The sequence below is a fragment of the Arvicanthis niloticus genome, chromosome 5 (genome assembly GCF_011762505.2).
Source record: "Arvicanthis niloticus isolate mArvNil1 chromosome 5, mArvNil1.pat.X, whole genome shotgun sequence".
Lineage (NCBI taxonomy): Eukaryota > Metazoa > Chordata > Mammalia > Rodentia > Muridae > Arvicanthis > Arvicanthis niloticus.
The window spans coordinates 41,142,083-41,163,167 of NC_047662.1; the positions used below are offsets into that span (position 1 = coordinate 41,142,083).

Here is a 21,085-nt window from a genome sequence, read left to right on the forward strand (position 1 = left end):
GCGAAAGATAACAGGGAAGGGGCTAAAAGAAACTTAGAGGCATCATCTGTGTAACATAAGTAACATCTGTGTAATCAAGAGTTGGAAAGATAATACCTTTCTAATTTCTACTACAGAGAACTATAACTCTACATAAACATCCGTCCAATTCCTTCATAAAGCAATTGCTGGCTAGATTGCCACTAATAAGTAGGGAATGGTTTTTAAAACAAAAAAATCAGGAACGAGATGGAGGTAGAGCAGGTCAGTGAGCAGCGGCCTTACCAGCTGGGCCTCCTCAGCACATTTCTTTTTGACTTCCTTGAGCTGCTCTTCCAGCTGGGCTTTCTGATCATCCAGTTCATCCAGGAGTTCCTGCACCTGCTGCTTCTGGGCCTGCAGTTTTTGTAGATTAATACTCTCCCTTTGAACTTCATCTTGAAGATCCTGAAACACAAGAAAATTCACACATTATGGACAGGTGAATTTTTAAGTCTACTTTAAGGGAAAACAAAGTCTTGTTTATTAAGTATTCTGTATTAGAGGACTGAAGCACTCAATCTTACATGCAGTCTTCACGTGACCGCTTCTGGACTTGGATCTCTAGTCTACTTACTCAGATCAGTCCTCGGATGTCTGACTGCTATGTGTCCAAACAGAGCTCACATTATTTCCTGAATCTGCTGTAACCTCAATCTTCTAGTGAAAACCATGGCATCATCTTCCACTTTTTCTTTCCACTTCCCTTCTCTCCTGTGGCAGAGCTGCCAGCAGATCCTTCCCTTCAGTGCTGGCTGAAGTCACCTTCCTCTCTCAGACAGTTGCCTTCCAAGGGGGTTATACTGCTTCCTCTCAGCTACTCTGACATGTATTTTCAGCACCCCAGCCACTTTTAGAAAGCCTTTTGTCAGCTGAATGTGGTGACACACACCTTTAATCCCAGCAGCTCCAGAGGCTGAGTCAGACATCTCTTGAGTTTGAGGCTAGCCTAGTGTGCTGACTAGTTTTATTGTCAACTTGACACATGATAAAGTCATCTGAGAGGCAGGAACCTTAATTAAGAAAATGCTTCCATAATATACACCTATATGGCATTTTCTTAATTACTGATTAATGTGGAGTTCCCAGCCTTTTGAGGGTGGTGTCATCCCTGGACTTGTGGTGTAGGTTTTATAAGAAAGGCTGAGCAAGCCAGGAGAAGCAAGCCAGTAAGCAGCACTCCTCCATGGCCTCTGCAACAGCTACTGCCTCCAGGTTCCTGCCCTGTTTGAGTTCCTGTCCTGATTTCCTTTGATAAGCAGTGCTGTGGAAGTGTAAGCTGAATAACCCTTTCCTCCCCAAATAACCCTTTCCTTGCTTTTTGGTCATGGTGTTTCATCATATCAACAAAAACCCTGAGATACCTGATCTACATAGTGACTACCAGAATAGCCAGGGTTACATGGAGACCCTGCCTCACAAAAATAAAACACCACTACCACTAATAACACACACACACACACACACAGAGAGAGAGAGAGAGAGAGAGAGAGAGAGAGAGAGAGAGAGAGAGAGAGAGATCCTGGTTAAAACCCCAGCATCAAAAACAAAAGGAACAATTCCAACTTATGCCAAATCCCATATTTTCTTACTTGTATTTAACAGTGAAAGTAGTAGTCTCGCCGGGCAATGGTGGCGCACGCCTTTAATCCCAGCACTTGGGAGGCAGAGGCAGGTGGATTTCTGAGTTTGAGGCCAGCCTGGTCTACAGAGTGAGTTCCAGGACAGCCAGGGCTACACAGAGAAACCCTGTCTCGACACCCCCCACCCCCCAAAGAAAGTAGTAGTCTCATATGGTTGGGAATAACATTTGTCAGACCTTGGGTGAGTGTAGGGAAGAAAGGTTTGAGAGTAGAGGTATATATAGCTACATAGGGGTAAAGCCTGATATTCCAGAGCACAGCAGGATAAATATAGTTCACAGCAATTAAGTGGTAAGTGACTAGGACTTTCAAAGTTACCAACACACACAAAAAAATAATGCATGCCTGAGTGATAGTTTTGCAAATTACCTGTCTGATCAGTGTACTGTATAAACAGGATGAAATGTCATACTGCATCCCAAGATATACATATAATTACCGTGTGTCAGTTAAAATTAAGAAAAACAACTTTTTTTTTGGAGAATGGGCCTCATGTAGCCCAAGCTGGCTTGACCTCAGATGCACTAAAGGATAGCTAGCCTTGGACTCTAAAAATAGTAGAATTACAGGTATACCATCACAACTGGAAAACAATGTTTTAAAAGCATGAAGCACAAAGTAAAACAAATTCTTGTGTCAAATCATATCACTTACCAAAACCTTTCAGTCTTCATCTCACTGGAAAAACCCCTCAAAGCCCCTAAGAACCTACATTATCCTGTGTGCCAACTCATGCCCAAATGCTCCTTCCTTTGCTCAGTTTACTCCAACCACACTGACTGCTATGCTGTTCCTCTCCACCCTCCAGTGCTTTACTACTTCTTCTCCTAGGCATTGAAACATTTGATCTCTTTCAAGGCTTCCCCCAACCCCCACTGTTACAGTGTCAGTTTCTGACCAATATAACCAACACCTCCTGATCCCACTCCTAATATATGAATAAGGCAGGGTTTCTCTGTGTGGTCCTGGCTGTCCTGGACCTCACTCTGTAGAACAGGCTGGCTTCCAATTTAGGTATCCACCTGCCTCTGCTTCTCCAGTACTGAGGAGGGCGCCACCCCTTTCCCTCAGGCTCCAGTTTATTTTCTATAATAGCTTTTGTGAGATAATTTACAGATACAGAGTTAATCCATTTACTTTACTTAGGGAGTTATACAATTATCACCTAAAGGCATTTCCAAACATTTCCATCAACCTCCCAAAGAAACTCTTCTTCATTTCAAGTTACCCCCTTTGCTCCTGACCTCCCTTCTTTTACTTCCCATTCTCCTCTGTCCTAGGCGAACATCAACCTATTTCTCATTTCTATAAATCTCTCTAATTTAGATAATCTACATAAATATAAATATATATTTTTCCCTTAACTGGGTTCTTTTGATTAGCATAATGCTTTCAACATTGGTATATAATTATTTTAAACCGCTTCACTGAGGTATATAGCTTATACAACACACTTAAAACCTGTCCTTTCTGAATTGAGGATTATGTTTACATAGAGGAGAAATTTTAATTGATAGTGTATTAAAGACTAGGTTGGTAACATGGTTCAGTGGATAAAGATTCTCAGGACCGCCACAGTGGAAGGAGAGACCTCCACAGGTGTACTATGGCATGAATGCATCCCACATGCACATCTAAGAGGTAGGTGCTATTACTGGTCACATATGCAGGTAAGAAAACTAAAGCACAAATGGGCAACTGAGAAACTATTCAGATCAATCCTCAGACTTTTGGTTAAGATTACTGGTTTATTTTTATCAATTTAATATTTGATATATCCTGTATATGTAATATATTAAGTGAATTAAAAAAAACACATTCTTTTTTTTAATTGTGTGTGTGCCTGTGGTTGTGTACCTGTAGGTGAAGGTACCTATGGAGGATGGAGACGCTGGAGCCCCTGGAGCTGGTATTACAGATAGTTGTACACCATCTTACGTGGCTGCTGGGAACTGAACTTAGGTCTCCAGGAAGAACATGCTCTTAACCACTGGGCAACACCTCCAGCCCCTGTTACATGCATTTCTGTACTAGAAAACAGAATAGGGGCTTCATCCATTTCTGTGCTCATGACCACGTAATCCAAAATCCTCAAAGACCAGTCTATCTCCTTTCTACACCCCCTACATATGCACAAACCCACACCCTGACACATACCAAATAGTAAAACTGGGGAAAAGAGGAATGGAATAAGAAACTGTCGGAGGGCAGACCGGGAGGGGAATAACAACTAGAATGTAAAAAAAAAAAAAAAATTAAAGAATAATAATAATAAAATAGTAAAACTGTTACTCTCCCCATTCATCCAATTTCTTTTTCCACAACTCAAACAAGAATCTAGAATTTTACATTCTCTGTTCATATCTAGTCTTTATAATCATAGATATGCTGTCTTTTAATATAAATCCAAAAAAGGACAATATTATTTACCGAGAAAGATCATATATGAAAGTGTTTAGGACATAGTTCTTATTTTTTTAAAGCTTTATAGAAAGGTGTTGGTAGTATTATCATATATCTAATTATCATTCATATATATAAAATACACCAAATGTTAATAAATATTCACTGACAGGAAAGTTTCACTATTTCTCATGCTTTACTGTATTTTATATTTAATGATTTCTTGCTTTTCATTAAGGTGTTTGGGTATGTGTAGTGTGTGTGTGTGTGGGGGGGCAGGTGTACATGTGTGTGTGTGCAGGGAAGGAGGCAACCTGTGAAAGTCAGGTCTGCCCCTAGGTATATGGGTCCTCAGGCTTTGCCTGATAAGCCATTTCTGACCCTGTATTTTATAAATTTCTTGGATCCATTTTATTTTCTACAATTAAAAGATGTCAAGTTTGACTTTCTAAAAAAATCTATTTTGTTATTTTATGTGTATGGTGTGTTTTGTCTGCATATATGTTATGTGTGTGTCTGGTGCCCAAGGAAGCTAGAAAATGGTTTCAAGTCCCCTGGAACTGCAGTTATAGACAGTTGTCAGCTGCCATGTGGTTGCTGAGAATTAAGCTTGGGTCCTCTGGAAGAGCAGCCAGTGCTCTTAACCACTAGGCCATTTCTCCAGCTCAGCCCCCCTTTAAAAATAAAAATAAAAGTATCACATCTCTGGTGATTTTATTAATTTAAATGTTTTCCTATGTTACTGATATTTTTATGTAAAAACTATCAGTAACAGGATCAATGTTCATTTCCTGTAATACACTGAACTATTTTCAAAAGTAATGTTTTCCTCTCTCCTCCAGCCAAGCAAGATGCCCAAAGGAAAAAAGGCCGAGGGGAAGAAGGTGGCCCCGGCACCGCCGTTGTCTTCAAGAAACAGGAGGCCAAAAAGGTTGTCAATCCTTTGTTCGAGAAAAGGCCCAAGAACTTCAGCATTGGGCAGGTCATCCAGCCCAAAAGAGATCTAACACGCTTCCTTAAATGGCCCCAATACATCAGGCTGCAGCAGCAAAGAGCCATCCTCTGTAAGCGGCTCAAAGTACCTCCTGCCATTAACCAGCTCACCCAGGCCCTGGACACACAAACAGCTACTCAGCTGCTTAAGCTTGCCCACAAGTACAGGCCAGAGACAAAGCAAGAGAAGAAGCAGAGGCTACTGGCCTGTGCCGAGAAGAAAGCTGCTGGCAAAGGGGACGTCCCAAGAGACCACCTGTCCTCCGAGCAGGAGCCAATACACTCACCACCTTGGTGGAGAACAAGAAGGCTCAGCTGGTGGTGATTGCCCATGATGTAGACTCCATTGATCTGGTGGTTTTCCTGCCTGCCCTGTGTTGAAAGATGGGGCTGCCCTACTGCATCAAGGGAAAGGCCAGGCTGGGGTGCCTGGTCCATAGGAAGACATGCACCACTGTTGACTTCACACAGGTTAACTCGGAAGACAGGGGTGCTCTGGCTAAGCTGGTGGAAGCTATTAGGTGTTGGGAGCCGACTTTAGTAGAAAGCGGCTAGATCAACTTTGCAGCCATCTGGAACCATATACCCTGATGAAAGACTTGGTTGGCAAAAGCCTATAACAGCTGAAGTACACTCTGATAAATATATTGTTTATCCCACATAGCTTGTTTTGCTGTTTAGTGACCTCAGCTGTATGGTGCACGTGGTAAAATGTTTTCACCTGTGGTCTCCTACTTGTGTATATAAATACCTCAGAATTCCCTTCAATAAGGGAGACTTGAGAAAATAGAAGAGACTGAATCACACCCTGTCTTGTCTCCATTCTTCGAGTCTCTTGCCCCAAGAGCCCCACTCTCTCTCTTGACCAGAGCACTTAGCACCAAAGTGTTGAGGCAAAGTGTTGAGGCAGAATGTGGGCCTCAACATTAGTGGTGCCCGAACAGGGACTCCAGTAAGCGGGATACAGTGGAAGACACCCTGCGCTGGAGAACCAGTCGACTGACGGAGCTGGCTGAATTCGGAAGTGAAACAAAGGTGATTGCATAGTAACAAAAACGGGGCAAGAAATAAGTAAATAGAAACAGATGAAAAAGGTTTTAAAGATGCAAGGAGTAAATTGCAGGCTGCTCTGAGTCAAGAGAGCCAAACAAATAAATAAAGGTTATAGTAACGAAAATGGGGCAAGAAATAAGTGAGTAAAAACAGATGAAAAAGGCTTTAAAGACGTGAGGAATAAATAGAAGGCTGCTCTAGACAGAGAGCTAAGCAGAATGATAATGTTAATTGATTTAACTTTCAAAATGGGTGTGATTCTGAGTTGTATAATTTTCTGGGTAAAAACTCAATGTAAAGGTTTTTCTGGTTACTGGCTTAAGGAAAGGCTAATTTGGAAAAAAAGGTTTTTCTATGAGTTTTCTGATGAGGTCATTAAGGTAGTAGTTATGTCTTCCAGAATTATATGGATCAGACATGACAGAGGTAGGCCTCCAGAACACTAGATTCCAGAGAATCAATCAAAATAATTATTTAGATACTAAAACTTGTTTTGAGATTTGTATATTACAGAATACACAGCCTTGGTGAATGAATCTTCTTATCACCTGCATGTTCACTGATGCCCTGGACTTCCAGCTGGATGCAGTTAAGACAGACTTCAGATGCTTATCAATTTACCCTTCCCCTCATTCCTCTTCTAAAAGTCAACGCCCATGTTCAGCTTGAAGAAGTTAATGAAGAGTCGGCGCCCCAATTCCCTGGACTTGGGGACTGAGGTGGTTAATATTAGGCTGTCTTTATCTGTATAATTGTTACTAAGCTGATGCAAAATTCAAGGATTTCATTGGTATAAATTTGTGGGTACAAGGCTTAGACCTTTCACTTCTCCAACAGGGGAAGTTGTGTGTTGCCTTAAAGAGTGTTGTTTTTATATCAACGGTTTAGGTATTAAGTCTCTTGTCTCTCGGGTTCATGCTGTTCAAACTGATGGCTTTGGTACGGCAGCAGATAACAAATGAAACCCATACAGGTCCGCTATTACAGGCTGGAAGTAGGGGGCTCTGAAACCTCTGTCATCAAGACTGATGAGGATTAACCCCTAACTTACATGCTAAGCCGGTTAGCCAATGATGGGTAAGAGAGCATATCAAGACCCTTGCCCCTAAAATAAGGGAGGCCTCACCATCTTAAGTGAGGCTGGGGTCCTTTGTTCCAACCTAGGACAGGCACGGTTTCCGTAAGTTTTCCCAGCCTTCCCTTTTGAAAAAAAAATTTAAAAAGGGGGACCTGTTGGGAGCCGACTTTAGTAGAAAGCGGCTAGATCAACTTTGCAGCCATCTGGAACCATATACCCTGATGAAAGACTTGGTTGGCAAAAGCCTATAACAGCTGAAGCACACTCTGATAAATATATTGTTTATCCCACATAGCTTGTTTTGCTGTTTAGTGACCTCAGCTGTATGGTGCACGTGGTAAAATGTTTTCACCTGTGGTCTCCTACTTGTGTATATAAATACCTCAGAATTCCCTTCAATAAGGGAGACTTGAGAAAATAGAAGAGACTGAATCACACCCTGTCTTGTCTCCATTCTTCACGTCTCTTGCCCCAAGAGCCCTTCTCTCTCTGTTGACCAGAGCACTTAGCCCCAAAAGCGTTGAGGCAGAATGTGGGCCTCAACAATTAGGACCAATTATAATGACAGATATGACAAGATCTGCTGCCACTGGGGAGGCAACATCCTGGGTCCTGACTAAGTCTGTGGCTCGCATTGCCAAGCTGGAAAAGGCAAGGGCTAAAGAACTCCCCACTAAATTGGGTTAAAAAATGTACACTATGTTTTCTGTACATAAATATAATTACAAAATTATCTTCCAAAAAACAGTATTTTTAGGGATGGAGAGATGGCTCATTGTCTAAGAGCACTGGCTGCTCTTCTAGAGGTCCCGAGTTCAATTCCCAGCAACCACATGGTGGCTCACAACCATCTGTTATGGAATCCAATGTCCTCTTCTAGTGTGTCTGAAGATAGCTACAGTGTGCTCATATAAATAAAATAAATCTTTAAAAAGTATTTTTAGTGAGACTTGATTTTAACACCAGAAAATAGGCTTCCATAAGAGGAAAGAGACTAAACAAACCAATGTAATATATATACAGTCCTGCTCTCTTTTATAAGAGCAAATACTTTCAGTTAACCTAATCCTATTGCCTTTTCTTTTTTCTTTGCTGCAATAAAAACATACCTCATAATACAAAAATAGAGGTCTTAAGGAGAAGTTTCCTGACAAAATACCTCTAGGAAATATTTAAATCTTATTCAACATCCACATAAAAATTGTGTTTCTTTATGTTTATCTCATCATGAAAGAATCATCTCTATAAAAATTCCAACAATGCCAGGCAGGTGTGGTGGCTCATGCCTCCAATCCTAGCACATTCAGGGGTGAAGAAAAATGAGTATTCTGAGTTCAAGATAAGCCTGAGCTACAGTGAGTTTTATGTCAGCAAAGTATGACCTTGTCTCAAAAGTTAAAAACAAAACAAACGATAGCTCAACAGTTAAGAGCACCTGCTGCTCTTTCAGACATAAGTTTGGTTCCCAGTACCCATATGGTGGTTGCTCACTACTGTTCAGAAATGAAAAAGTCCCAACACACTCTTCATTAGCACCAGGTATGCGCATACATATGTTCAGGTAAACACTCATAACATTTGAAAAAAATTCTTTACAAAGAAAAGCTTAAACAATGTTTAAAAATAAAACATATTTTCAATATAAATCCTCAGCAAAGGATCTTTGCTTTCAGTAAACAGACTTAAAATTAAGTCAAAATGAAAAGTGGCAACATATATGTTAATACGAATAAGAAAGAACTTTTATCACAAACTCACTGTGTCATGCAACTTCTATACTATTATCTGTATCTAGATCCACTATTTTATTGTGGCATAAAATTGCTTCTCCTGGAACTCGATGAAAGAACCAATGCCTGTCTTCCTCCCCATCCTGTAGTATTCTCTGCCTCAAGCTCTCTCTAAAAAGGGCAGTGCAGTTCTCACACTTGGGCAGGGCAGTGAGTTTCTAAAGACTACTGCTGGTGCTACCCGGCCTCTACTCTACTGGCCTTGTGGGGCTATGGACTGCAAAGGGAAGAGGGGTGACACAGTAGAGAGCAGCAGGGACAAAATGGTAAGACTGGTGTGACACAGTGCCAAAGTGTAGAGAACATCTAAGACACCTCATTCATAAATAAAGGGTTATCTGAACTGGGAATCTTGGCTTCACTAAAAGATTTTTTAAGAAAAATGTCCTATTATCTAGAAACTACTCAAAATACTGAAACTGACAAATTCATCCCACCCCTCCACACATCATAAGAAGCTAGGTAGAAATAAATACACAAAACTCTTACGGCATATTAAGAGTCTACTTACTAAGAGTCTAATCTTACTAGCCTGACTTTGATGTACTACTGAAGAAGTAACTTAACAAACCTATGAAGTATTAACAACATGAAAAGGTCTATTTCATTAAAAAACACCTCAGGGAGTAAAAATGAAAGGTCCACTGACATATGCCTGCAATTCTAGCACCTGGGAGGTGTAGGCAGGGCAATCTCAAGTTTGAGACAAGTCTGGATTAAATAGCAAATTACAACTATACTGGATTGTATAGTTGGATCCTGTCTTAAACAAACAAACAAAACACCCTTAGGAATAAGACTTGTTTTTCCAACCACAGTTACCTTTTCCTTGGGAATGGAGGCAGGCAGGGGGAGGGAAGCCAAATAAATAAAATAAAATGAAAAAAAGAATTGGGTAATTACTCTGAGTTACTAACTCTTTTTTTCAAGTTTGTTTGTTTTTTAAAGATTTTCTGTATATGACTGATTTGCCCCTGTATATACGTGCACCAATGAGTGCCCGGTGCCAACAGAGGCCAGAAGAAGGCATAGGATTTTGTGGAACTGGAGTTACAGACGGTTGTGAGCCACAATATGGGTGCTGGGAACTGAATCTATGTCCTCTCTTAGAGTAGCAAGTGCTCTTAACTACTGAGTCATCTCCTAGCCTGAGTTACTAACTTTTTCTTTTATTACATTTATTTATTTTGTGGATGTGGGTGTACACATGGCATGATGTGTAACAGAGGTCAGAGGACAACCTGCAGGAGTCAACTAAGGATGTTTGCAGGTCTAGGAGAGTGAACTTAGGCTTGGAAGCAAGTAACTACCTAATGAGCCATCTCATCATTCTGAGTTACTGGCTCTTAACTAATGAAATACAAAAATCCAGAAGCTTTCTTTTGTGTCAAGTTACTATGAACAAAGTCACATAAAAGTGGGCCTTTATAAACACCTACTATGCTTTTAATCCTCCCTGCCAGTAGGTTCTGGGTATATTCTGCCCTACTTTTAATTTCTTATGTAAGTTCAGTCTGTTTATTTTTAATTTGAACACTTTCCTTAAATATCTAACACTGTATTTTCAAATACAATGGAAGACATATATGATCCAAAGCAGAATTTCTAAGCTCAAGAAACTCATATAAGATGGAAGATGTACACATGTATCTGTGTACTTTCTTGTGCCATACAGGTCTGTAAAAGTCACAGAAGGCTTCAGATGTCTAACTAGATCACTCTCCATCGTAATCCTTTCAGATGGTCTCTCACTCAACTTGGAATTAGAATGGTGGTCAGCAAATCTCAGTGATCCTATCTCTTTTTTCTACTGTACTGTGGTTATAAGCATGTACAATAATGCCTAGATTTTTATGTGTGTACTGGAGATTCTAGCTTGGGTCTTCATGCTTGCACAGCCAGCACCGTTACCCCCTAAGACATCTCAAATATATATTTGAGATAAGTCAGTAATACAAAAGAAAAGTACTGACAGAAATAAGAAGTTTAAACTTGAAGCCATTTCTTTTCCAACAAAACCTGTTTTAGATGGACTGAGTTTCAAATGATAAACACTAAAATGGCTAAATGAAAATGTGCAACTGGCACTCAGAAAGAAGAGGCCTTAACTGCACGCAGTCATCGGTATCAGGGTGGCTGGAAGCAGGGAGAAGAAAGAAAATGTTTCAAGCTGTGAGCTCACAGACCACACAAGAAACAAAAACTAAGAAAATCAGTATTTTTGTCTAGAAAATCATCCATTTCATCTAGATTTTTCAGTTTTGTTGAGTATAGGCTTTTGTAGTAGGAGCTGATAATTTTTGAATTTCCTCAGTTTCTGTTGTTATGTCTCCATTTTCATGTCTGATTTTGTTAATTTGGATACTGTCCCTGTGCCCTCTGGTTAGTCTGGCTAAGGGTTTATCTATTTTGTTGATTTCCCAAAGAACCAGCTCCTGGTTTTGTTTATTCTTTGTACAGTTCTTTTTGTTTCTACTTGGTTGATTTCAGCCCGGAGTTTGATTATTTCCTGCCGTCTACTCCTCTTGGGTGTATTTGCTTCTTTTTGTTCTAGAGCTTTCAGGTGTGCTGTTAAGCTGCTTGTGTATAAGCTCTCCATTTTCTTTATGGAAGCACTCAGAGCTATGAGTTTTCCTCTTAACACTGCTTTCACTATGTCCCATAAGTTTGGGTATGTTGTGCCTTCATTTTCATTAAATTCTAAAAAGTTTTTAATTTATTTCTTCCCTGACCAAGTTATCATTGAGTAAGTAGTTGTTCAACTTCTACGTGTATGTGGGCTTCCTAGGGATCCATCCCATCTGCTGACATCAAAGCCAGACACTATTGCTGATGCCAAGAAGTGCTTACTGACAGGAGCCCCATATAGCTGTCCCCTGAGAGGCTACGCCAGAGCCGGACCAATATAGATGCGGATGTACACAGCCAAACATTGGACTGTGAGCGGGGACCCCAATGGGGGAGTTAGGGCAAGGACTGTAGGAGTTGTAAAGGGGTTTGCGTTTTCATAGGAAGAACAACAATATCAACCAACAAGACCCCCCCAAAGCTCCCAGAGCACACAGGGGATACCAATGACTCCAGCTGGATATGTAGCAGAGGACTGCTGTATCTGGTATCACTGGGAGGGGAGCCCCTTGGTCCTGTGGAGGCTTGATGACCAAGGATAAGAGAACGCTAGGCCATTGAGGCAGGAGTGGGTGGGTGAGTGGAGGAGCACCCTCATAGAGGCAGGGGAGGGAAGAGGGGATAGAGGGCTTGTAGAGGGAAAACTGGGAAGGGGGATAACATTTAAAATGTAAATAAATAAAATAACCAATAAAAAATGAAAAAAAAAAGAGAGAAGAAAATCAGTATTTTACTTTAAAGTAGAGGGCATGTGTAAATACAAAACCAAAAACTTGACTGGAGTGTAGCTCTGGGAGGGAACGTGCGCTTACTATGCACAAGGCCTTGAGGCCAATCTTCAGCACCAAAACAAAAACAAAACTAAGACCAACCAAAAAACTCCAGGTGGGGTTGGAAACATAGTTTGGCAGTTAAGAGCACTTACTATTCTTGCAGAGGACCTAGGCTCATTTCCTTGCACCCACATGGTGGTTCATAACTGCCCGTAACTTGCTCCAGGAACCAGATACTACCACCACCACCCCATCCCCTGCAGACACCGGGTATGCACATGGTGCACCTACATATGAGCAGGCAGAACACACATAAAATAAAAATAAGTAGATTTTAATGCTCTTGAATTTAAAACCTTTTTTCTATGCTTGAGATATGAATTTGTATTATAATTATTTACTTTATTAACTAGAAACAACAACATTCAAAAGAGACAAGGTAGGATCCTCAATGAGAGGCTACACTTCATTTCTTATTAGCATCTCCATCAGAAAGTGGAATCAGAGAGAGGGAGCGAGGTACACTTTCTTAGATGCTGCTATTTAATAACAGCTCGAGTAAATGGCCTTTTAACAGAAAAATCAGAAAAGCAAGATTGAGATCAGGCTATGGTAGTGGACTTTTGTAATCTCTAAACTTGGGAGGTGGAAGCAAGAGGATCAGGAGGCCTGGGTCACCCTCAACTACAGTGAGTTTAATGCTAGTTGGAGTTACATGAAACCCTGTTTAGGGGAAAAAAAAAAAAAAAAAAGGACTGAAAATTGGAATTACAGGGTACTCCTACTCTGGACCTTGTGACTCAATAGTAAATCAGAGCTACTTCAGTAGGTAATCAACTCCACTTCTTACCAATTTTACTAAGTCTTTTTGTACTTCAGAAAACAGGAAATAATCACAAAATGAGGTGTTTTGGTTGCATATATAAGTGATATAAATATATATATGTGTGTATGTGTGTATATATATATATATATATATATATATATACATATACACACATACACACATATATTCCAAATGATTGTGTGTGTATGTATGTATGCATGCATGTATGTATATCACCGTTCTTGGTCTAGCATCTCATTACCATTGATAATACAGAGATGACTCTACTAACCCAGAACTTTCCTTAACCTCAATGTTAATTTTCAGTGGATTTATTTTCAGCCAGCAGTGCTTGTTCTACACTAAGCAAGCTCCAAAATGCCTCACACTTAGAAGTACCCTATGCAAAAACAAGTTCAGAACTCATGTGCCAAATATATATTATGGATCTCACAAAGCTTAATGTTACTTTACTAATACCATTAATCAAGATGTGCAAGTACATTATGGAGAAATTTTAGCAGTAAAATTTACATAATTATAAGAAATCAAATATTTGAGTATATTCAAGGAACAATATAAATTTTAGCTTTCTCCTAAACTGGCTATTTAAATTTCCATCCTGTTTGTTTTTTCCTATAAATGTACTCAAATAACAAGATATTATCTATTAAAAGAACCTGTATATTTTAGAACAGCAGTTGGTTAAATCTAGAAGTTGTCTATGATTATACCAGTGATTATATTGGGACAAAAACCAAGTTTTGTATATTTCTGTCCTCTTTTCCCAACCTGTATCCAGCAATAACTACTAAAATTAAGTTTTAGTGTCTGCATTCCTCAAGAAGCTTAAAATTACACAAAACAATAAAATTCAAGCAGCTTACCAGCCTACACCCAATCTCATTAGCAGGAAGAGAAATGCTGGTAATAAATCTCCTGGCTTTCACACCACTCTTAGGAAAATTCCAATACATATAATAAACGCAGTCATCCAATCAGAGTCAACTCCCAACCACAAGGCTTTCTGGCTTCCTCAATCCTTCAGTGAATCATCTTCCTCAGTCTAGCATGGTTCTCCTCTAGCAAATGAAAGGATGGGTCTAAGAGATCCCAGTCTCTACCCATTTAACACCATCAGTAAATACAGAAAGACCTAACACCTAAGTGACACATCAGGAAATGCCCATCCAGGAGCTCTTGCTGGCAACTTGCTACCAGTGCCCGCACATCCAAACCCCATACAGCACTCAGGAAACACAACCCGGTAACATGGCCACATGAAACACTGCTGAATACTGTTTGTAATGTTTAAAACACTGTCACATTTATCAAATAAAGCCAGGGTTTTAAAATCTCTTCTATTTATAAAATAAAAACACTAATGCAACTCAGCAAAAATGAATTAAATCTCTTGATGACAAAGTTTCCAATATTTTGGCTACAAAGCATTTCATAAGATGCTATTTTAAATCTCTGTCATTTCCACCCTCCCAGTGACATGAGAAACAGTCTTTGAAAACAGCAGGTCTCCCAGCTGACAAAAATCTTATATGCATCAAAAAGCAATTTGGTTTTTGATGATCAATTTAATTTTATTGGTATAATAATATTTAAATCAAGTCATTCAAAGTTATCTTTAATGAATAATATGTATATAAATATCATTAAAATTTTCAAATTTAGAAATATGTGCCTAAAAACACTGCTTTCTCATTGCAGTATTATATTTAAGGGCCAGAATTCAGAGCAACAACCATCATTTTTAAAAAAAGATTTATGTCAAACAAATATTAGGTATTCCCTAGACCCAATATCATGCCCATCAAATAGTAAATACATTTAGCATGAAAATTCCTCCATGAGAATCTGAGCAATACATTCTACAGCCCACTTACCTGAACCTCACTTGTCCTCTGCTTAACTGTGTCTTCCTTCTCTTTAAGGTCCTGCTCCACATTGTTCTTTTCCCTAGAAGACCAGCAAACAATGCAAGAGTATCTGAGAACATCAGCTACAGCTGGTATGGCTATCCATCCTCCTAATCCTGAATCGCTTTTTAAATACATGTTGAAACATTCAATTTTTAAATGAAGGGCAGAATTTTCTACCCTCTTTAAATTATTTATGGGATAGAATCAATATAAGCTCTGGTTGTAAAGAAAAAATTGCTTCCTCACTAAAATGTGGTGAAAGGGGGATAGATTAAAAAAGGAAGAAGCAAAAACTAATCAATGGAACACTCGGGTTTCACTGATCTCACTGTTGCTATGGTGATACCATCCAATAAAAACTGCTGGTGAAGAAAAGGAGGAGTTGCATCAGCTCTGTAAGTTTAACCCTTAACTATCACTGTCCTATTAAATAAGAATGGCTGATAGAAACAGTGAACAGTATTAAGAAACAGAGCCATTTGTGTGTTAATTTTCCTTAAATATCAGTATACATCAATTTTAGAGTGCAACAACATAGAAAAATGTAAAAGATTGTTAATACAGGTAGCACACTCTATGAAATACCACATTTACCCCAAAAGGGTCCTTTGGGAGACTACCTGTGAAACCCAATAGGTCAGTATACAAAATGGTGCACATTATGTGTAAGAACAGTCTAGAGAGGTGTGATATCCTTCTCTCAACTCAAACACATAAGGCTCGCCTTTAAAATAGCATCCCAATCTCCTATGTTCTTTAAGAAAGCTGGAGTCATACGAATGAATCTAAAAAAAAAAAAAAAAAACTTTAAGATTTAAATTACAAAATAAAGCTATTTCTTTTCCTAGAACAAATTTATCTTCCCATGTTTACTAAAACCATTAGCATGTACTGCTCTTTTATTTTATACAAAATGAGAGGTAAAAAAAAATCCACAGACTTCTTCAGCAATACATAGGAGTAGGAAGAAGGTAGCAATATGGAGAGGGAAAAAAGCATTTAAGAAGCCTTCTAGCCTAGTATGACAGTTTCTGCTTACAGGGTCATTACTATGCTTCAAATAACCAACATAACTCAGTATCTAACAGAACCCAAATGTAAGCTCAGATTCCATTTAGCTGTATTATAAAGTGATAAAGTTATATTAAATATGCAAGGAAGAAACTGCATGTCTTATTTGCATATCTCATCTTGTTAAAGTGAGACTCTGAAGTACAGCACCAAATCAATGTTCTGGGTCTGTAGATACAATGATGTGAAGATTTGTATGGAGGAGAAATGCACACCAGTAAAGCTATTTGTATACTGTTACTTTTAAACACCTGAAATGGCCAAGGAACTCACTGAGTGGTTGTCAGATAGGTTGCGATGTGGATCGTGATGACATGGAGATTTTAAACAGTCCCCTTACCATTCAAATCATTGATCCAGCCTTCCTTCCACCCCCAACTCCAACCCTTATCAAATTATGTGAGAATGAAAAACAGAAAATCACAAGAGGAATAAACATCTGAAAATACAACACAAATTCTGCCAGCTCAATCTTAGAAATGTTTTTTTTTTATCCTTATGTGAGCAGATGAGTGTTTTCAGTTCTGCTGCAGTATGTTAGTGATAAGTCACAAGAAAATCTAGTGCCCTCCAAATCTCCTCCCCAGTTCCATGACCCCAAATCCTCAGAGACATTCATTCCACACAAGGTCAATGCCACTTCAGCACCGTTTCAGACAGTAGACAGCAAAGGTAGAATCGTGTATCAGAAAGCTGCAGACATGAATGTGCATCATTCAAATTCTTTCTGCTGCTCTTTTAACTCTTATTACTGGCAGCGTCTGCTCAAGCCTCTCTGCTCTGCTGTTAGCTCCCGTTACTCACAGTGCCTGTTCAGAAGACAGAATGTGCACACAGGAGAACAGAGCTGTAAGAAGGCAGTGGCTGACTTAAAGTAATGCAGACAGAAGAATGGCAGAGCAAAGGAAGCTCACTTGGTGAAAAAGATCACTAAGCTCCGGGGCTCTGAGTAGCAGGCAGTCTACGCTCGAGCAGAGTAGAGGATGCCTGGAGAGTACAAGCTACTGTGTATAATTTATGGTATTTGGGGGAAGAAACAACAGAAATACCTCTGAGCATATGTTGAAGACTAAATAAAATATGAGAACTGTTAGAAATCATTTCTTAGCTCAGAAACCAATAAAACTTAACTTCTAATTTATGTTTTATTAACCTAAGGAAAATTCTGGTCCCTTTAATAATTCCTTTGACAATATGGACAAAACTAAATACCATAACATAATATTAGCCAATGTATAAAAATTAATTTAGATTATAATATTAGAAACAACAAATTGCTAATTAGTTATCTTAAAATAGCTCTTAACCTCTAACTACACTCTTGTTTTTGGGCAATTAAAAACATTTAAACATACATTTGGATACATAAAAAATTGATTGCATATATTTCTTATATTCTTCCTTTCCTTAAAAAATATTTTTTTCTAAAGGTAATGCATAAATAATCAATATAAAACATTAAAAATGTATGTGTATTTCTATGTAAACTTTGTTGTTGTTTTTGGTTTTTGAGACAGGGTTTCCCTGTATAGCTTTGGCTGTCCTGGAACTCACTCTGTAGACCAGGCTGGCCTGGAACTCAGAAATCCGCCTGCCTCTGCCTCCCAAGTGCTGGGATTAAAGGCGTGCGCCATCACTGCCCAGAATATGTAAACTTTTATGCATGTGTATATATGTGTTCCTATGTAGATGAGCAGGAGGACGTGTGTGTGTTTTGTGTGTGGAAGTCCAAGGTAGATATCTGGGGTCTTCCTTGATCACTCTCCATCATTCATTCATATATATATATATATATGAATATATATATATATATATATATATATATATATATATATATATATATTCATATATATATATATATATGAATGAGGCCAGGTCTCTCACTTGCATCTAGAGTTTGAAGATTTGGCTAGTCTACCTAGCAGTTTTCTCAGGAGGTATTCTGTCTCTGCCTCTCTACTGAGATTACAGATAGACTACCATACCTCCCCAGACTTTACAATAGTGCTGGCTATCAAGGCCTCAACCATACATACTTGCTTGACAAGCATATTACTTGATCAGCCATCTCCTCAGCCCCCAAAGCATTCTGTTTAACATACTTAAAAACTACTCAAGGCTCTGTACCACAGTTAAAAGTGACATTCAGCTTCTCAAGCAGCCTACAATATATTATATGGATAATAAAAAAGTAATTTCCAGAAAAAGGGAAAGAAATTGTCTTAATCACCCTTTATTTAGATTACCCCTCTGCCCTATTCACTTGCACATGCGCACATCCTGAGAAAGCCACAGTGCCAATGCTACAGAGAGAGGAAGGGATAGAATACCCTGGCATTTGAAAGGCTGACTGTTTTGACTCTGTGTCCCTTATATTGGACACATCAAAGAAAGTAAGGCTCAAGGCTAGCTTTTCAGAGGCACATAGTAGACAACTGCAGAAATTAAACATGAGGTAGTCAAATGCAAGGGCAGTCAGGTCAAGAAAACCTGAGTCCACAATTTACTTCTATTTTTCCAGGCCCAGTTTATAGGGAGGATAGAGAGAACCATCTGCCTTGACTTTGATACCATGCCAATAGCATCACAGACAGGACTAAATCACTTTCCATATCCTCCCAGATACATAGTTGTCATTTTTATGAACATAGCACCCATCATTTCCTAAAACTAAAAACCATTAGAAACTAGAAAGCTTGTAAAAACAACACTGTTTTGTTGTTTTTTTGTTTCAGTCTTAGTATTTCTTGTAAAACTCCTTTAGGGCAATCTAAACTTAAAATGTAAATGCTAAGTTAACTACTAATTTCTATTACAAGTAAAGGGAAGCATTCTATTCTCATTAAATAATCTTCAGTGAGATGCCTGAGTCTTAGAGTAAGAAAAAGAACAAGATTCTAATCCAGCCCGCTACCAAAGTGTCTTTCTGACAGAGGCCACATCTTATTCTTTATATGTGAATACTAGTATCTTCACTATCTTGAGTTAGGATGGTAAAATACACATGATGGAAGATACAGGCTTTGAGTGTAAGTATCAGTCATCCTTAGTGATGATGGAATACTTTTTGAACCTGTAAAAAGGACATAGAGTTACAAGGCAAGGTTAGAAAACCATCGAAGGGCTGGCACTAGAGCTCACTGGTACAGACGCTACAGACCCTAGGACACATGTCTGAGGCAGGTGCAGTCCCCACTGAAGGAGGCAGGAAGAAAGACACATTTAAACTACTGAAAAGACAAACTGTCAAGGAAGAATTCTATACCTGCAGGCATGGCAGACACACTTGTAAACATAGCAAACATAGGAACCAGAAATAGGCAGATCTCTGTGTGTTCCAAGCAAGTTCCAGGCCAGCAAGAGTTACTAAGTTAGATCTGTCTTTTTTTTCCTAAGACTTATTTATTTTATTTATATGAGTACATTGTAGCTGTCTTCAAACACACCAGAAGAGTGCATTTGATCCCATCACAGATGGCTGTGAGCCACCATGTGGTTGCTGGGAATTGAACTCAGGACCTCTGGAAGAGTAATCAGTGTTCTTAGTCACTGAGCCATCTCTCCAGCCCCACAGATCTGTCTTTAAAACAACAACAACAAAAATCTTGTACCTGAAAAAACTGGCCTTAAACTATCTCCACATAAACAAAAACTAGTAGGGCTGTCCTATAAGAAATACTAACAAGAGTCAAATGAAAGCATGTCAGACAATAAGCTCAAAGGCATGTGATAATAAAAAGGGTTCTAGAAAGGTAAATATATGAACAAATACTAGAAATTACATTATTATAGTTTTGATTCGCAATTTCATCTTACACTTTTTGTAAGATTTAAATGATAAATGCATTAAATTTTTTGTTAATAGAAACACAATCCATAAAATTTTAATCTGTAACATCAATAAAACAACCAGAGTTTTTATAAGTGACTAAAATAGATTAGTCATATATATATAACTAATTACATAATATGACTATTACAGCCCTAACTCCTAATCATATATATAAAATAGATTAAGTTAGTAGGCTTTGTACAGCATGCATGAAGCCCTGGGTTTGGTCAACCCAGTACAGCATAAAACTGGACACCCTGGCACTCACACCTGTAATCCCAGCACTCAGGAGGTAAAGGCAGAGGTTCAGAAGTTCAAGGCCATCCTCAGGATAGCAAGTTTAAAGTCATACTGGTTTATATGAAACCCTGTCTCAAAAAGAGGTGTTGGGAGTGGGGAGCTAAATGGAGCTGGTCAGGTAAGACCATGGATAGATAATCACGGAGAGGGAGCCTGTCATTGTCAACAAGCTTGGTGTGCTGCTCTCCTTGCTTGTGGTTCTTTATGTGGCAGCAACTATCCCAAGGGGAGGAACGGAGAGTGACCCTTTCTCTGCCCCAGAGTTATAGGTCATGGTCGAAGTAACATGTCTCCTATCACAGCACACAAAGCAACTACACCTGCATTTTTTGTTTTTACAAACAACACTTATTTCCCCTAAATCTCTCTTAGCCCTACAGAACAAGTCTTACACTGACTACTCACAGGGGATGCTTTCCTTTCTACTCTTTCCTCTAACACAAAAATATACACATATACATTAAACTGTCCAATTTTAGATTACAAAGTTATGGAGATCACTGATGATAGCAGCTAATAAATGTACTTAATGTCACTTAAAGTGTACATTTAAGTTCTAGTCCCAGCTACTTAGAAGGCCAGAGCAGGAAGATTCTAAGTTCAAGGCCTTCATGAACTACATACATAGGGAGTTTTAAATCAGCCTGGGAAACTTAGCAAGATCCTGATTCAGGAAAAAACAATTTAAAAAGCTGGAGATATGGCTCTGTCCCCTTAGCTCCATTATCAGGCCCACAGCTCTG

At 39.0% G+C, this 21,085-nt stretch overlaps 1 protein-coding gene across 2 annotated transcripts in view; it reads right to left on the bottom strand.

Annotated features, from left to right (window-relative positions):
* Eps15 (epidermal growth factor receptor pathway substrate 15) overlaps positions 1-21,085 on the bottom strand; it is a 102,376-nt gene that overhangs the window by 26,610 nt on the left and 54,681 nt on the right. For both annotated transcript variants that reach the window (XM_034502174.2, XM_034502172.2), the window contains exons 13-14: positions 15,104-15,176; positions 265-426 (exon numbers count right to left, since the gene is read on the bottom strand). In XM_034502174.2, the coding sequence (XP_034358065.1) occupies positions 265-426; positions 15,104-15,176 (235 nt within the window). The remainder of the gene's footprint in view (positions 1-264; positions 427-15,103; positions 15,177-21,085) is intronic.